Raw genomic sequence first — 14,993 nt, 5'->3', positions numbered from 1 at the left:
TTCACACAAGCTGACAAATAGACTTGGCTTAGAGTGAACCAGAGAAGCAGTACTGATTTTCCTCGCACAGGGATAAAGAGGTGGCTTTTTGCAGCATTAGTAGCCCAGAGACTTTGTCATACTGATTTGGAAGACAGGAGAGGGCCCTCAGATGACAGCTTAGAGGGTCAGAACATAATATTTGCAAAATAAGAACATTAAAAATTCAGAATATGAGAACAGCAGAACATAAGAACATCAACTAACGCAAGTTGGTCTGCTTAGTATTCACAACTCTTTCCTTCTTTGTAGTACAGTACTACACCTATTTCTCTTTCCCTTTTGGATGCCTTCAAGTCCAGTAAACCCAGTATCCTTAAAACAGACTACTACCTACTTCAGAGCGCATTGATGTAATATTTTCCAAGGAATTAGATACAATCTTTCCACAAGCAGGCATTTTTTCTTTAATGTGCTTTACTTTCCACCTATTCCAAAATTCCTCCAACCTGCAGCAAATGCAGCTTCAAATAAACAAATTAATTAATTAATTAATTGGTTGATCAATCTCCTATATTTATTTCTGTTGGTGTGCAACATTATCAAGTAATATCGTCTCCTATTGATCTCCCAACAATGTCAACAGTAGACTAGACTGTACAGAAGCTGGGAAAAACTTCAGCCTTACAGAAGTTTGTTGGCTATAAGACAAAGTAATTCATGCGATGTGCCAGAAACAAGCTTGTGGCCTCTGCAGAAGCTTCATTTCAGAATCCTTTAAAATAACAGTGCAAAAGTCACAGTGAAATTAATCTATTCCACCCTACTCACTACACTGATACCTAATATTAACATGGCTGATATTGTCTAACAAATAAAGTACTTGGAAAATAATTCAAATACTGTGTACCAGCAGCATTACCTTGATCTAAGTGACAAGAATACTATTATTTATTTACTCAGTAGAATAGTTATTGCAAGAAAGTGAAATACAAAGACCATGCAGCAGCAGGGGATAATACCTTTCTAGAGGAAGGTCTGAAGCAACACCTGTAACTTGCATTGATACGTTTAACAAATCCCAAAGGTAAAGATAATAACTTCATTTTAAATGGAGAATAGGCATTCCTTGTCTGGCAAATGAACTGTCAACAGTCCTTCATTGATAATAGGCAGAAACAAGCAAACCATCCTTTTCTTCAGGGGAGCAACTCTGTCTAGTTCCTCTTAGACTCACAGAACCCAACTGGTGGCTTACTTATATCTACTTGTAATTATACGTTCAAGACATTGCCCCCCTTTTAACCTGAGCTGACAGTGTACAGAGAGATAGGGTAGGGAATAGGGATTTTCCCCTTATGTAACTTCAGTGTGTTGACTTTTACCCTTTTACTAAACCTTTCTGAGAATCATTTGGATGCAGCATCTCTGTAAACCTCCCAGTAATTCACCGAGGACAGCTACTAACCAAACACAATAAGACACTGAGGGAGCTGAATATCAAAACCCAGCATGCTAGGTATGAAAACAAATATGGTACTGATAACATCTCTTCCTTCCTTTTTAGCCTTGCTCAGGGGGATTGAGAGCAGTTGGTAAATACTTCTGCGTTATGAAGGTCAGTATTTACCTGATAAGCATGGAGACACATGTTTCCTGCAGTACAAACTATACAGACACATCTATGTCACTGCTAATATTCAGCGGACCGGAGGCCTCTTGTGGTTAAAACCACCCTGACGCAGACCGTCTGTCCTTGTGTGCTCATCTGTCTGCAGTCAGCTGTCAGTCTCCTCAAGTCCTTTGCATGACAGTCCACTATGAAACTGTAGACATCTGAGCAAGTTCTCAGTTACCATGATCATATGCAGCCCAGTACAAATCATTCATGAGCCATTTATAAGTAATCAAAGATGTATACATTATTTAATAAAACAAAATCTTGGAAACTTCCTAGGAAAAAAAACCAAACAAACAACAAACCGAAACCAACAAACAAGTAGAAATTGGGATGCACACAGACCAGATTAAGTACTTAAGTCTCTAAATCATCAACCCAGACAAATAAAAAGAGAGTAACATGTAATTCTTCATTTTGATTTCTGTTCATGGTTTCTTATTTGCAGTGGAACTCAAGTACGTAGAAAGGCTGCACATCTTCCTCAAACGTATTGTTCACAATGGCTTTATTCAATATTTATACATGCCAAATCACTTAAAATTATGGAGGCATTCCTGAAATACAGCAGTGTGCTTCCCAATAATCTGACTTGGAAAAATTAAATAAGATCTTGCTACTTCAAACCCCTTTCTATGAAAATAAGTTTAAAGTATTTTCACAAACACATATGTCTAAACAAATAAGATGGCTCCATCTAACAGCAGTGTAGTTTGAAGAGCAACTAGTGATTTGCAAATAGCATGTTGCATGTGGAACATAAATATTGACATTTTGAAGTACTATCTTTCTAATATTCTATTGAGCTCACCTAATCAGTTGTAAAACACAAAATTTCAGAACACATGCATTTAGCAGGTGAATTTTGTCATGCTAAAACTGCAGTATTTGCAGCCCATTTAATACAACCAAGAAGTACTTCTGATTTGAAAGTACAAATCAGAAAGGAACAAGACTTCAAAGTTCTAAAGGGGATTTTTTTTTTTCTGTAACGCAGACACAAAACAAACCCGAAGTAACTCGGCCTCATCCGGTTTAACCTCAACCACAAGACACCGCTGTCTGCTTTCTTTCTCAAAAGACTCACGTCACTGTGCACTGCAAAAAAGGGAGCTTCCACAGTTTGTGATGAGCATACATGATAAACAGATCTGTTCACACCAACTAGCAGGCTGCCTGCGTCAATAAAAGGCAGTGGCAGAGTCGGTGAACTGACATTTGGTGCTTGGAGGATTATCATAGCAAGTCGCTTCACGTTAAGTAAAATGCCAGGATTTTTTTTCCTCCACAGCAACATGACTGAATTAAATGGAAAAGAAGACTGCAAGCTTGGAGAAGGCAAAATCCACAAAAAGAAGCAAAAGGCTTTGTAAGTATATACATTTTAGCATAAACTCAAATGTATTATAAGTGAAAATGATACTAGAATGTTGGACATTAAGAATTAGCACTGTGGTTTGGGCTAAATGACTACAAAGCCTGCTCAAAGCCCAGGACTATAGCACCATTAAAAATGGCTTGACCTGATGCATACCAATGAGTTAAGTCCCTTAAATAATAGGGAGTAGATTTTGAGTACACTGGGAACTTCATAATCTGTTAAAAAAAAATGCTTCTCAGACTTCAGTCACAGGATGGAGCTCTCTGCCTCAAAGTTTAAAGAAATTTAATCAGAACTGAAATGCAACTGCAATTTTCATGAATTACAAAAATGTCTGTTCATTGGTTCCAGTGGTGCAGATCTCAAAAATTATTTGAAGTCCATGGTACCACATATTGAATCTGCGGTAAAGACTTCCAGCTCCAGAAATGTCATGTAAGTACTGAGGTATACTAAGTTATAACAATATATATCTGGATTACTATGTAACTATTCTATTTCTAAACTACTTCTAGAACAGCAAATATTAAAATAATTGCCTAGAATTTCCAAAGTACAAAAAGAGGTGAACATTAGGAAGTAGAAACTATTAATGGAGTTAAGGATTTTTTCTTACTGATGTGATATGTTTGCACCAAACAATGAGGGAGAAGACACTTCAGTTAAATCGCTTTTCTTCAGAGGAATATTGTGTTCATTCTCTAAAGATTGAAAAAAAATGATACTCCACACTTCAGCAAAGAGCAGGGGTATTACCATTTTCATTTCAGGAAGATGCAAACAGAAATATGAACATAAAATTATTTGCCCACATTTACAATAAAAGCTTATCTTTCTGGGAACAGAATTTAGAATAACATAGTTCCTTGGTTTTCCATCTCTAATTATTTCTGTCAATGTGGGTTTGTCTCCAGGGTCTCAGATTGTGAGAAAGCCATAAGTTTAGTAAATACCTGGTACATATACCTAGAAGAGAATAATTAATTATAAAATATGTCTCCGTTAAACAGGCAAAAAACCCCACATGGCTTCTTGCCTAAAGTCTTTGATTTTTCTTGTCATTTTAGGCTTTCTGCAGAGGAAGTAATACAGTGGTCCCAATCTTTGGAAAAGCTCTTGGCCAGCCAAAGTAAGTCTATTACCTAAGTATGACATCATTGATGTTCTGAAGACAAAATTTAATCCCACCCAATAGGCAAAGCTGTAGTATTCTGCAAACTCCACCAGAAAATTGCCAGTTCCATTTCAGTTATTTACAGCACCAGTGTAACATGCTGCTGTTACAGCTTTGCTTTCAAGCTGTGGTTTTGGGGGTTTTCTTCTGGGGTGTCCCCTTCCATTTCTTACTCCCCAAACAGCAGATAAACCCCAAACAGCTCAGTTCAGTGCGTTTTGATCAGTATTCTGTCCTTGAATAGCACATCAGTTTAATTTGAAATTCTCTCTACAATTACACCCTAAGATAACCTATTGAGGGGGGACTAGAATCCATTGATGTATTTAGTACCCAGGATCCAGATCTAAAAGCATTTGACATAATTAGTAAGACACCCATCACCCTTTAATATTAGATTATCTGTAATATGTGGAAGAAGGGAACAGTGTATATTGGCAAGATTTTTGTAACAGATATCAATTTTATCCTTCCTGGTCACAAATATGATACTATAAATGCTGATGTGTTTTTGTTGGCTTTAGGTGGTCAAAGTGTCTTCCGGGATTTTCTGAAGTCAGAGTTCAGTGAGGAAAACATTGAGTTCTGGTTGGCTTGTGAGGATTACAAGAAAACCAAATCCGATCACTTACACAGTAAAGCAGAGAGGATTTATGAGGAGTTTGTTCAGTCAGATGCTATTAAACAGGTATGTACAAAGTTAATCTGTGTAGTGTCACAGCACCAAGGATTCTGGAAAATCAGAAGGTAGAAGTGTAGCTCCACTGAAATGTTTGTTCATTCAGTTACATAGGACTAATATTTTTAATTATATTTGCATCATTACTGTCTTGACTTGTAAGATTATCAGATCTCACAAGCAGAGTCACAGGACACAGGCTGGTACTTGAGAGTATCACTAGCAGGAGCACCAGTGGCTCAGCATATGGTGCTGTTCTGAGTCAGCCCAGTTTGAATTACTGCTGGTCCTTGGAATCAGACACTTAGAGAGCACTTTGCTAGTAGGAGAACCATGGAGTTTTTCTTGTCTTTTAAAACATGCATACATTTTGGACAAGCAGAAGCTGTAAATGTTGATCATATTTCAAAATGGAGAATCTCATTCTACACAGGATTTCTCCCATTGTTGTAACTGGAAGTTTAACTGGATGTTGTTCCTCTACTTACCACTTTGTTGAGTTGTATTACTTCTGACTCCATGAGAAACTGCATTTCTATAGCGAGTAGCAATTTTTTTGTGTATAACTGGGTTATAAACATCACAATTCCCTCATTTTGAAGTTCTGATATTGAAATAACACACTGAGATGTAAGGCTGTGAATTTATTTATTGACAAAAAAGTGACAGATACAGAAAGAGTTCATTTTTTAAATGTCAATTTCATTTGTTTTCCACTTTCCAGATCAATATTGACTATCAGATGAGAGAAGCAACTGCCAAAAGGGCTCAAGACCCAACTCATGCAAGTTTTGACGAAGCCCAGAAAATGGTGTACATCCTCATGGAAAGGGATTCATATCCCAGATTTTTGAAATCCAAAACATATCAGAACCTTTTGAACCAACTGCAAACCAGCACTTCAAGATGAAGTGTTTGAGGCAATGAAGAGTCAAAGAGACTCTGTGTCAAATATCCTGTGAAAAGATGCTTCAGGGTGGCTGGATCTCAGCAAGGAGAACCTCTGCCAAGGGAGGAAGGGTACAAGTGAGATGCAAACAGCTCCATAGTCAAGAAAGCACAGGATAAAAGCTGGCAAGACTGTTACAAGAGCAAGAGGAGCACAGGGAGAAAATCCTCTCCTCCTATATGCCATGAAGTCAAGACAGGATATTAATATTATTTACTGTTTGAACTACACTGTGAACTTGGAACCAAATCCTAGATCCCAAAGAACTGGTGATTATTAGGAAGCATAGACTAGCAAGCTGAGTGTTGGGAAAGAAAAGGAACAAGGATGATTGAAAATTTTGTGGCAACAAGAAAATACCCAGACAAGACTGATTAATGGCTTTTTCTTCTTTTAATCTGTGAAGTGTTAATTGAGTGTATCTCCACGATGTTATTATGCTATGTAATTATAAATTGACCTGTATTAAAACTGATATATGTTAAATTATATAAGACTTATATAAGCTGTACTTTTACTAAAGTTTGTATTCGACAGGTATGTAGCATTTTTTGTTTAATTTATTGCAAAATAATAAGGAACTCTTCAATCATATCTACTTAAAAATAAAGTTTTATACCCTTACACCTTATTGTAAGTGATCTTTCCATTGTTATTACTGAAATACACGGTTTCCTTCTGTCCCACTATGCCACTATTTCCCACCATCATCTTCAAGTATTAATTTTTCCTGTATCACTCTTTCTCATTTTTGTTTTACCCATTTAACACAACCATAATGCTAGTTTTCTGGAATAGATGAACATGACCTACATATACCCACTGTCATGACCCCCAAAAGAAAACCAACCAAACAGAGAAGCAGGTCTAAATTTCCTTCTGGGTTTTTTTGTATTTCTCCAGCTACCAGCAGCTAAGTCAAATCTCAAATAAAGAAAACATTTCAGCATTGATCCTACAATTCAACCCTCTTCAATACTGATGCTGTGTTGATCTCAGCAGATGACCCATGCTTGCTTACAAAAAGAGGCAGCAACTGATGAGACTTACTAGCAGTCACATTCCATGTGATATTAGTACTAGTCAGCCTAATCTCAACAAGATTCAGACTCTAGTTTACAATATCAGTGATTACCAGATGTCATTTAATTTCATTGCAAATGTTATATTAAATTTACTCTAAAATATTCAATGTTGTATGAGTAGCCTATACCAGAGCGGGTAATGATAAGAACTAAAGAAGAAGAAAAGTCGTGACTGCACTTGAACTATGTAATGACAACACAGACACTACCAAATGTGATGTATGTAAGACCCTGTGACTTGAAGAGTTCATAATGAAAATAAATCGTTACGTGCCCTGGTCTTAATGAGCTACCATCATGAGGCACAGCTATCACATGGGTGACAATACAAGGTTTCATCTCACCCTTGCAGATTTTCCACTTTCCAAAATAACACAAGCTTAGTCAGGCAGACTCTATTATTCCATACCAAATGGAGAAGCTGTAAACCCACAGAGGTCACCTCATGGGGAAAGCAGACCATGTTCATACTGCCACCCTGTGGGCACCTTGAGACCTCTAAGAGAGGACAAAACCTTCGGCGTTACAGGCAAAACTCTTCTAGAAGGAAAATAAAGTGGCACTTGCTGCCAACTTCCACCATCACCTACTGTTGTAGCTGAAAAAATCACATCTTCCTAGTTTCAAGGCCAGTAAATGCAGAACAAAATAAGGTCTTGCAGTATTATTTTCCTTTTGTTAAATATCTATACCTGAGTCCAGTTGCAAAACCTGATGGTCCTAAAACAGTGCAAACCACAGAGAACATTGTCTCCAGCCGGCTTTCTCTTACATGAATTAACTTTCCAGGGTGAGTAGAAATAAAACCAATTCCTGTGAAGTAGGAGCAACTATGCCTCCCACACAAGGGACATCCTCATGTTTGTTCTGACACAGCTAACACGGGCCAAAGGTCACTGTCCACATAGCTTCAACCTCACAAAAGACAAGTGAGCTATGAAATATCTACCCCCTGAATAGACACAACCTTCAAGTAACATTAATGCACTAAATTAGTATAAGCCCAGTCTTCAAATACTCCCCCACAGTTTCACAATTTGCCATATTTAGTCACACACCTGTATGAAATTTCTGACTAAAATCATATTTCGTAGTATGACAGTTAGGCTTTTTTTTTATTTATGGCTTGCTGGTGCCTGAGAACACTGTTCATCAGAAGCAATTTCACCTACTCTTGGGAAGACTGTTGGGTAAGGCACTGAGTGAATACACATTTCTGACTTAACGTAGGCTTGGAGATGGGTAAAGCGAAAAGAAGGCAGACTCCAGAGTCATGCCATGGGTTTGGGTACTGCAGCAGTCACTGCTCATCGCCACTGCGCCCAGTGACCTGAGTGTATCTTTTCACTAAAGACTGAGTGCAACCAACAGAGCTGCTCAGGTATTCACAGATGCTGCCTGGCACCATGCACCACAGAATCATAGAATAGTTAGGGCTGGAAAGGACCTTAAGAACATCAAGTTCCAACCCCCCTGCCACGGGCAGGGACACCTCGCTCTAAACTATATCACCCAAGGCTTCATCCAACCTGGCCTTGAACCCTGCCAGGGATGGAGCATTCACGACCTCCCTGGGCAACCTATTCCAGTGCCTCACCACCCTAACAGGAAAGAATTTCTTCCTTATATCCAATCTAAACTTCCCCTGTTTAAGTTTTAACCCATTACCCCTTGTCCTATCACTACAGTCCCTAATGAAGAGTCCATCCCCAGCATCCCTATAGGCCACCTTCAGATACTGGAAGGCTGCTATGAGGTCTCCACACCGCCTTCTCTTCTCCAGGCAGAACAGCCCCAAACTTTCTCAGCCGATCTTCATATGGGAGGTGCTCCAGTCCCCTGATCATCCTTGTGACCCTCCTCTGGACTTGCTCCAAAAGTTCCATGTCATTTTTATGTTGAGGACACCAGAACTGCACACAATACTCCAAGTGAGGTCTCACAAGAGCAGAGTAAAGGGTCAGGATCACCTCCTTCTACCTGCTGGTCATGCTCCTTTTGATGCAGCCCAGGATACGGTTGGCTTTCTGGGCTGCGAGCGCACACTGCCAGCTCATGTTCACTTTCTCATCGACCAGCACCCCCACGTCTTTCTCGACAGCACTGCTCTGAATCTCTTCTCTGCCCAGCCTGTAGCTGTGTCTGGGATTGCTCCGACCCAGGTGTAGGACCTTGCACTTGGCATGGCTAAACTTCATGAGGTTGGCATCAGCCCACCTCACAAGTGTGTCAAGGTCCCTCTGGATGGCATTCCTTCCCTCTAGCCTATCAACCGAACCACACAGCTTGGTGTCATCGGTAAACTTGCTAAGGGTGCACTCAATCCCAATGTCCATGTCACCGACAAAGATGTTAAACAAGACCGGTCCCAAAACTGATCCCTGAGGGACACCACTCGTTACTGGTCTTCGGCTGGACATTGAGCCATTGACCACAACTCTTTGTGTGCGACCATCCAGCCAGTTCTTTATCCACCCAGTGGTTCACCAATCAAATTGATGTCTCTCCAATTTAGAGACAAGGATGTCGTGTGGGACAATGTCGAACGCTTTGCACAAGTCCAGGTAGATGACATCAACTGCTCTACCGCTGTCCATCAGTTCTGTAGCCCCATCATAAAAGGCCACCAAATTGGTCAGACAGGATTTCCCCTTAGTGAAGCCATGCTGGCTGTCACCAAGCACCTTGTTGATTTTCATGTGCCTTAGCATGCCTTCCAGGAAAATCTGCTCGAAGATTTTGCCAGGCACAGAGGTGAGACTGAGTGGTCTGCAATTCCCTGGGTCATCCATTTTCCCCCTCTTGAAAATGAGGCTTATATTTCCCTTTTTCCAGTTGTCAGGAACTTCACCTGACTGCCATGATTTTTCAAATATGATGGCCAGTGGCTTAGCAACTTCATTTGCCAGCTCCTTCAGAACACGCGGATGGATTTCATCAGGACCCATGGACTTGTGCACATTCAGATATTTAAGATGGTCTCGAACCAGTTGCTCTCCTATGGTGGGTCCAAGGTCTTCATTCTCACAGTCCCTCCGCCTGCCTTCCAAGACTTGGGTGGTGCTGTCAGAGCCTTTGCCAGAGACGACCGAGGCAAAGAAGTCATTCAGAACCTCAGCCTTCTCCAAATCCTGTGTAGCTAGTTCTCTCGAGACCTTCTGAGGGGGTCTACATTCTCCCTAGTCTGTTTTTTATTTGCTGTGTACCTGTAGTATCCCTTCCTGTTATCCTCAACATCCCTAGCCAAGTTGAATTTTAACTGGGCCTTAGCTTTCCTAACCTGGACCCTAGCTTCCCAGACAACATCCCTGTACTCTTCCCAGGCCTCCTGTCCTTGCTTCCACTTTCTATAAGACTCTTTTTTTGTTTGAATTTTCTTCAGCAGCTCCTTATCCATCCAAGGAGGTCTCCTGGCCCTCCTGCTGCACGTGCTTCTAGTTGGGATGCAATACTCCTGAGTTTGTAGCAGGTGATCCTTGAAGACCAACCAAGAGTCTTGAGCCCCCCTGCCCTCGAGGGCTATATCCCATGGAAACTTATTAAGCAGGGTCCTGAAGAGACCAAAGTCTGCTCTCTTGAAGTCCAGGGCAATGAGCTTGCTGCACGCTCTTCTCATTGTCCTAAGGATCTCATATTCAACCATCTCATGGTCACTGCATCCAAGGGTGCCCTGGAGTGTCACATTTCCAATGAGCCCTTCCCTGCTGGTGATCACAAGCTCAAGCATGGCACCTCTCCTTGTCGGTTCCTCTATTACTTGCAGAAGGACGTTGTCTTCCACACAATCGAGGAACCTCCTGGATTGCTTGTGTTGGGTCGTGCCATCATTCCAACAGATGGCAGGGTGGTTGAAGTCACCCATGAGAACGAGGGCCTGTGAGCATGAGGTTTTTCCTATCTGTCTATAGAGTGCTTCATACACAGACTCCTCTTGATCAGGCGGTCTGTAACAGATCCCCACAGTAATGTCTTCCATCACTGTTTTCCCTTTAACCCTGACCCACAAGCTCTCTATTAACTGCTCACCTGTCCCCAGACAGAGTTCCATACTCTCCAGCCTATCCCTAACATAAAGGGCAACTCCCCCTCCATGCCTGCCAGGGCTGTCTTTTCTAAAGAGTCTGTAACTTTCCATTCCAACACTCCAGTCATAGGAGCCATCCCACCATGTTTCTGTGATGCCTATTATATCATACCCCCATAGACATGCACACATCTCTAATTCCTCTTGTTTGTTCCCCATGCTACAGGCGTTTGTATAGAGGCATCTGAGCCAAGCTCCGAGTGAAGCCCACTCATTGGCTGGAGCAGCTGGAATATCTCTACATTGCTCTGAGCATTTATTATAGGTGCTGGCAACTGACTGGGAGCGTTGGGATGGAATGATGCCCCCCTCCCCCAACACATCTAGTTTAAAGCCTCCTTGACCAGTCTGGCAAGCCTCCTACCAAAACTGCTCTTCCCCTTCTTTATCATCTGACCAGCTCCACCATGACCTCCTGCAAAGAGTCACTGGGTCCAGCTGAACAGGAAAGGGTGAGAAAGTGACACATGATATAACATACTGGTTAGAGCACTCTAAAAGAAACTAACAGCTCTCAGGGAGCACACCTTTGTATTACAGAGTTAGACTTGATCAGGAAAGACGAAGGAATTTTTCACTCTCTTCCACAAGCTCACCCCTGATTAATGATTTGCTACAGTGTGAGGACAGAAAGGTTATTTTTCCCTAAAAAGAAACTATTCTGCTCCTTACAACCCAACCTTAGTACATTTCTAAGTTGCCTTGTCTGCAATAGGAATCTGAAAACTACCAGGAAGGTCAATCACCCAGGTTATTAATTCCAGAGATATTCCAGCCCACTCCAGTGTCCATGGCAACATGACCATGTTTCACCAAGCAAAAACTACGTAGCACAAATTCAGAGCTGTCTCCGGGATGCCATTGTAAGCCTAGTATTATATACCTGTTGCTATAACAGGGCTATACAATGCTGGTTGCTTAAACAAGGTCCAAGAGATCTGGAAGTAGTTTGTAGGAATTTATAGTGTCATCCATACTAACCTACTTTATAGAAGGAAGAAGTTATGAGTAATAATTCAATGGTAAAACCAGAGAAACATTTACTGTACTTTAAGGCACTTAACAGTATCTACATGCTTTAAAATAGTCCAGAGATAGGTATTTCTATCATTTCTTCAAAATCTCTTTTTCAAAATGCAGTGTACAATGCTTATTTTGCAGTGAATTCTTTTTTTGAAATGGGGCCTAAAATGAGGCTCTTTGGACTCAGAAAAACAGCAGAGTATACAGATCAAAGAGATTAAGGACTCAGAATTTTCTGTGAGCCCTGGTTCATTTACAGTGCCTATGCACCATATCAAGTTATCTGTGATTTCCTACTCATCTTCTCCCCCCACCCATGCACATAAATAGCCTCAGTATTGCAGCCTGGTTTCACAGCTGTGGGTTGTACTCTGCCCAGTATGGCAGACTCTTCCAAAACAGGACGTGTTACACATTGAATATGGAAAGCATGCCTCCTTGGAAACTTCTCACACTCAAGAGACTTGTGAATGCAGCTCTATTTACTATCTTGTAAATAAATTGTTAGGCAACTGGGGGAAACTGTCCTTTTTTCAACGCATGGTAGACTGAGTTAATTATCAGTTAGCTGATAAAACTTTCCAGAACAATCTGGCTCTGACTGTGATCCAGAACTTATTAAAATATTAAATATGTATGTCATACAACTGATTTGATTTTTTTTTAACAAAATTTAGGTTTCCCTTTTTGGAAAAAAATATACCATCCAGGATGGAAATTTGCTGTTCCATTCACAATCTCTAAGAAAAACTGCTGCATCAGATTGGCTATCAGCTACATACAGATCAGTATAGGAAAACAGGATGCAGTACAAGGAGAAGCATTAATATTTGACTCGGGCTTCCTTTATGTGTTCTGCCTTACCCCTTACTTTCATTTTTTGTCAGTGTTTCAGTGTAAAAAATCAATCATTCTACAATCTTAATGTGTACTTTTGAAGTGAATTACTTCTCCCTGCTGCAGAGAGAAGTTTTTCTTATAGGAAGGCTCGAGTACAGCAGACCCTGAATATGAATTTAGAAGACTAACCTCACGAATTTAAAAAACTTTCTTAAATGCATTCCCTGAAACAAGTATTTTTAATATTATGCTAAATGTCACTAAAATTATGGCATAACGTATTGTCATTCTCTCCCATACCTTGACAAGATATGTTACTAGAGACATCACATCAATATGCACAGTGAAGGAAGAAGGAAACTAAAGCTCAGATGCTGATGAATAGTACGAATTCATTACCTTAGGCCCTTAAGTGCCACCCATCCCTACCCACGTCCTGACCTAACAGTCTTTCCAGATGTAATTTCCTTTATGATTGTGAAACGAGTCTGAAAAACAAAAATAGATGACAATAGGTGGAAAAGTTAGATGTTCTCATCTTCTGTTCGGAGACATGGGTGGATTGTATCTGGGGAGTGTAATGCCTATAAATGAAGCTTTTTCAAAGTAAGTCTTTAATCATTAAACATGGGTGGAAATTGCAATCCAAGTTCTTGCTTAATATTAATTGGATGCTTTAAATTTGTCTTGGGTGATCAGAAGCAAAGTTGGAGAGAAGTTAAGGTTATCCCCTGGCTTTATTTGAGTAAATACAGCCTCAAAGCTTTTAGTCACAAAAAGAAGATTTACATTAACCAAGAACTACTGTGCTTACTTTGGAAGTAAACTCATTTCACCTCATATCTCAAAACATCCCTAGGAAAAACTCTCTTGAAAGACCCCAAATATGATCAACATTTAAAATCTACTGACTACTTCCCTCGAATTTCTTAAAACAGCCTAAGCACCAGACAGCCTTAAAGCACATATCACAAGTAGTTCAGTGACCAGCTTTTACACAGTCCTTTCCAAGACTAAAATTAAAAATGGCTTGAGTAAAAAATGAAATGCACAAATATAAACCTTTCAGGATCATTCTTGACTTGTGTACAGAGAGAAACAGAGCATATGAGTACTTTGGCTGTTTAACAAACTTTGAAAAGAAACATTGTTAAAGTAACAGTACAATTGCCTACAAACGACATCACTTGAGTCAGAAGGGATTTTGGCTTTTTCTCAAGTTACTGTGGTTATAGGGCTTCTGCTATTAGAGGACAACCTTTAAAAATAAATAAAAATAAACACTCTTTGCAGAATTGTAATTTGTAACACATGAATTTCATACTACTTATGGAAATTACTGTACTGTACTTACTGCAGCAAATAGTTAACAATGAAGCTCAAGAAGCCAGCTTTAGAGATAAAGACTTACTATTGAACAGAATTTGAGAAAGACAGCATGCTTGCCCATGACAGCCTGAGGAAATAGTGAACACACTCAAGATGTTCAAACAAAGCCCAAAGTCCAACCAGGAACTGTTCATGTGCTAGAACAAACATCTGCAGGAGAGGAGGCCCAGAACTAACATGTTTAAATATTGACCAATTTGGACCAAACTGTAATCAATAACTTTACACTAAACAACTGCAAGATGGACAACTGGCATCTTCAAAATGAGTATTCTTGCAGGGAGTATAAGTAGCCTTTGTGAGTAGTTTTGCTAAGCTTTTATGCAAGTGTCTGACAGTCTTATGCAGAGACACATGCAGAGTCTGACAGAGAGCTAAGGGCACACAATACTTTGTATTCAAACCACAGTACTCACCTCTCTGAAGTCTGTTTAAATGAGAGGGTTGAAAGTTCATGCAAAAAGTAGTCCAAGCTTCCAGTCACATGATTTCCTTTTCTACTTCAGTTGCAGAATACCAGGGGCTCATATAATATCGCAGCTTTTCGAAAAAGGAAAAGAAAGGTCATACAACTGAGGAAAAGCTTTCAGAAGTGCTGTCTAGACTTCAGTCTGTTGTCACTAAGCGGATGATTGTTGATAGAGTTTACTGACAATGGTCACAATTTAAGATTTGTCCAACCTTACAGATAAAACCTGAAGCCATGAATATAGAAACTATTCAAGTTCTTGA

The 14,993-nt window shown here is 40.1% G+C and overlaps 1 protein-coding gene across 1 annotated transcript; it reads left to right on the top strand.

Annotated features, from left to right (window-relative positions):
• Positions 1-2,778: 2,778 nt before the first annotated feature.
• RGS1 (regulator of G protein signaling 1) lies at positions 2,779-6,481 on the top strand. Its single transcript, XM_061365135.1, has 5 exons — positions 2,779-3,026; positions 3,390-3,473; positions 4,106-4,167; positions 4,737-4,900; positions 5,616-6,481. The coding sequence occupies exons 1-5, from the start codon at positions 2,923-2,925 to the stop codon at positions 5,799-5,801; spliced, it is 600 nt and encodes a 199-aa protein (XP_061221119.1). The 5' UTR covers positions 2,779-2,922; the 3' UTR covers positions 5,802-6,481.
• The last annotated feature ends 8,512 nt before the right edge of the window (positions 6,482-14,993 follow it).

The sequence above is a fragment of the Neopsephotus bourkii genome, unplaced genomic scaffold (assembly GCF_033783945.1).
Source record: "Neopsephotus bourkii isolate Nb327-2 ecotype Australia unplaced genomic scaffold, CSIRO-AGI_Nbou_v1 NB_1279, whole genome shotgun sequence".
Taxonomy (NCBI): Eukaryota; Metazoa; Chordata; class Aves; order Psittaciformes; family Psittacidae; genus Neopsephotus; species Neopsephotus bourkii.
This window is presented reverse-complemented; position numbering and strand designations above follow the sequence as displayed.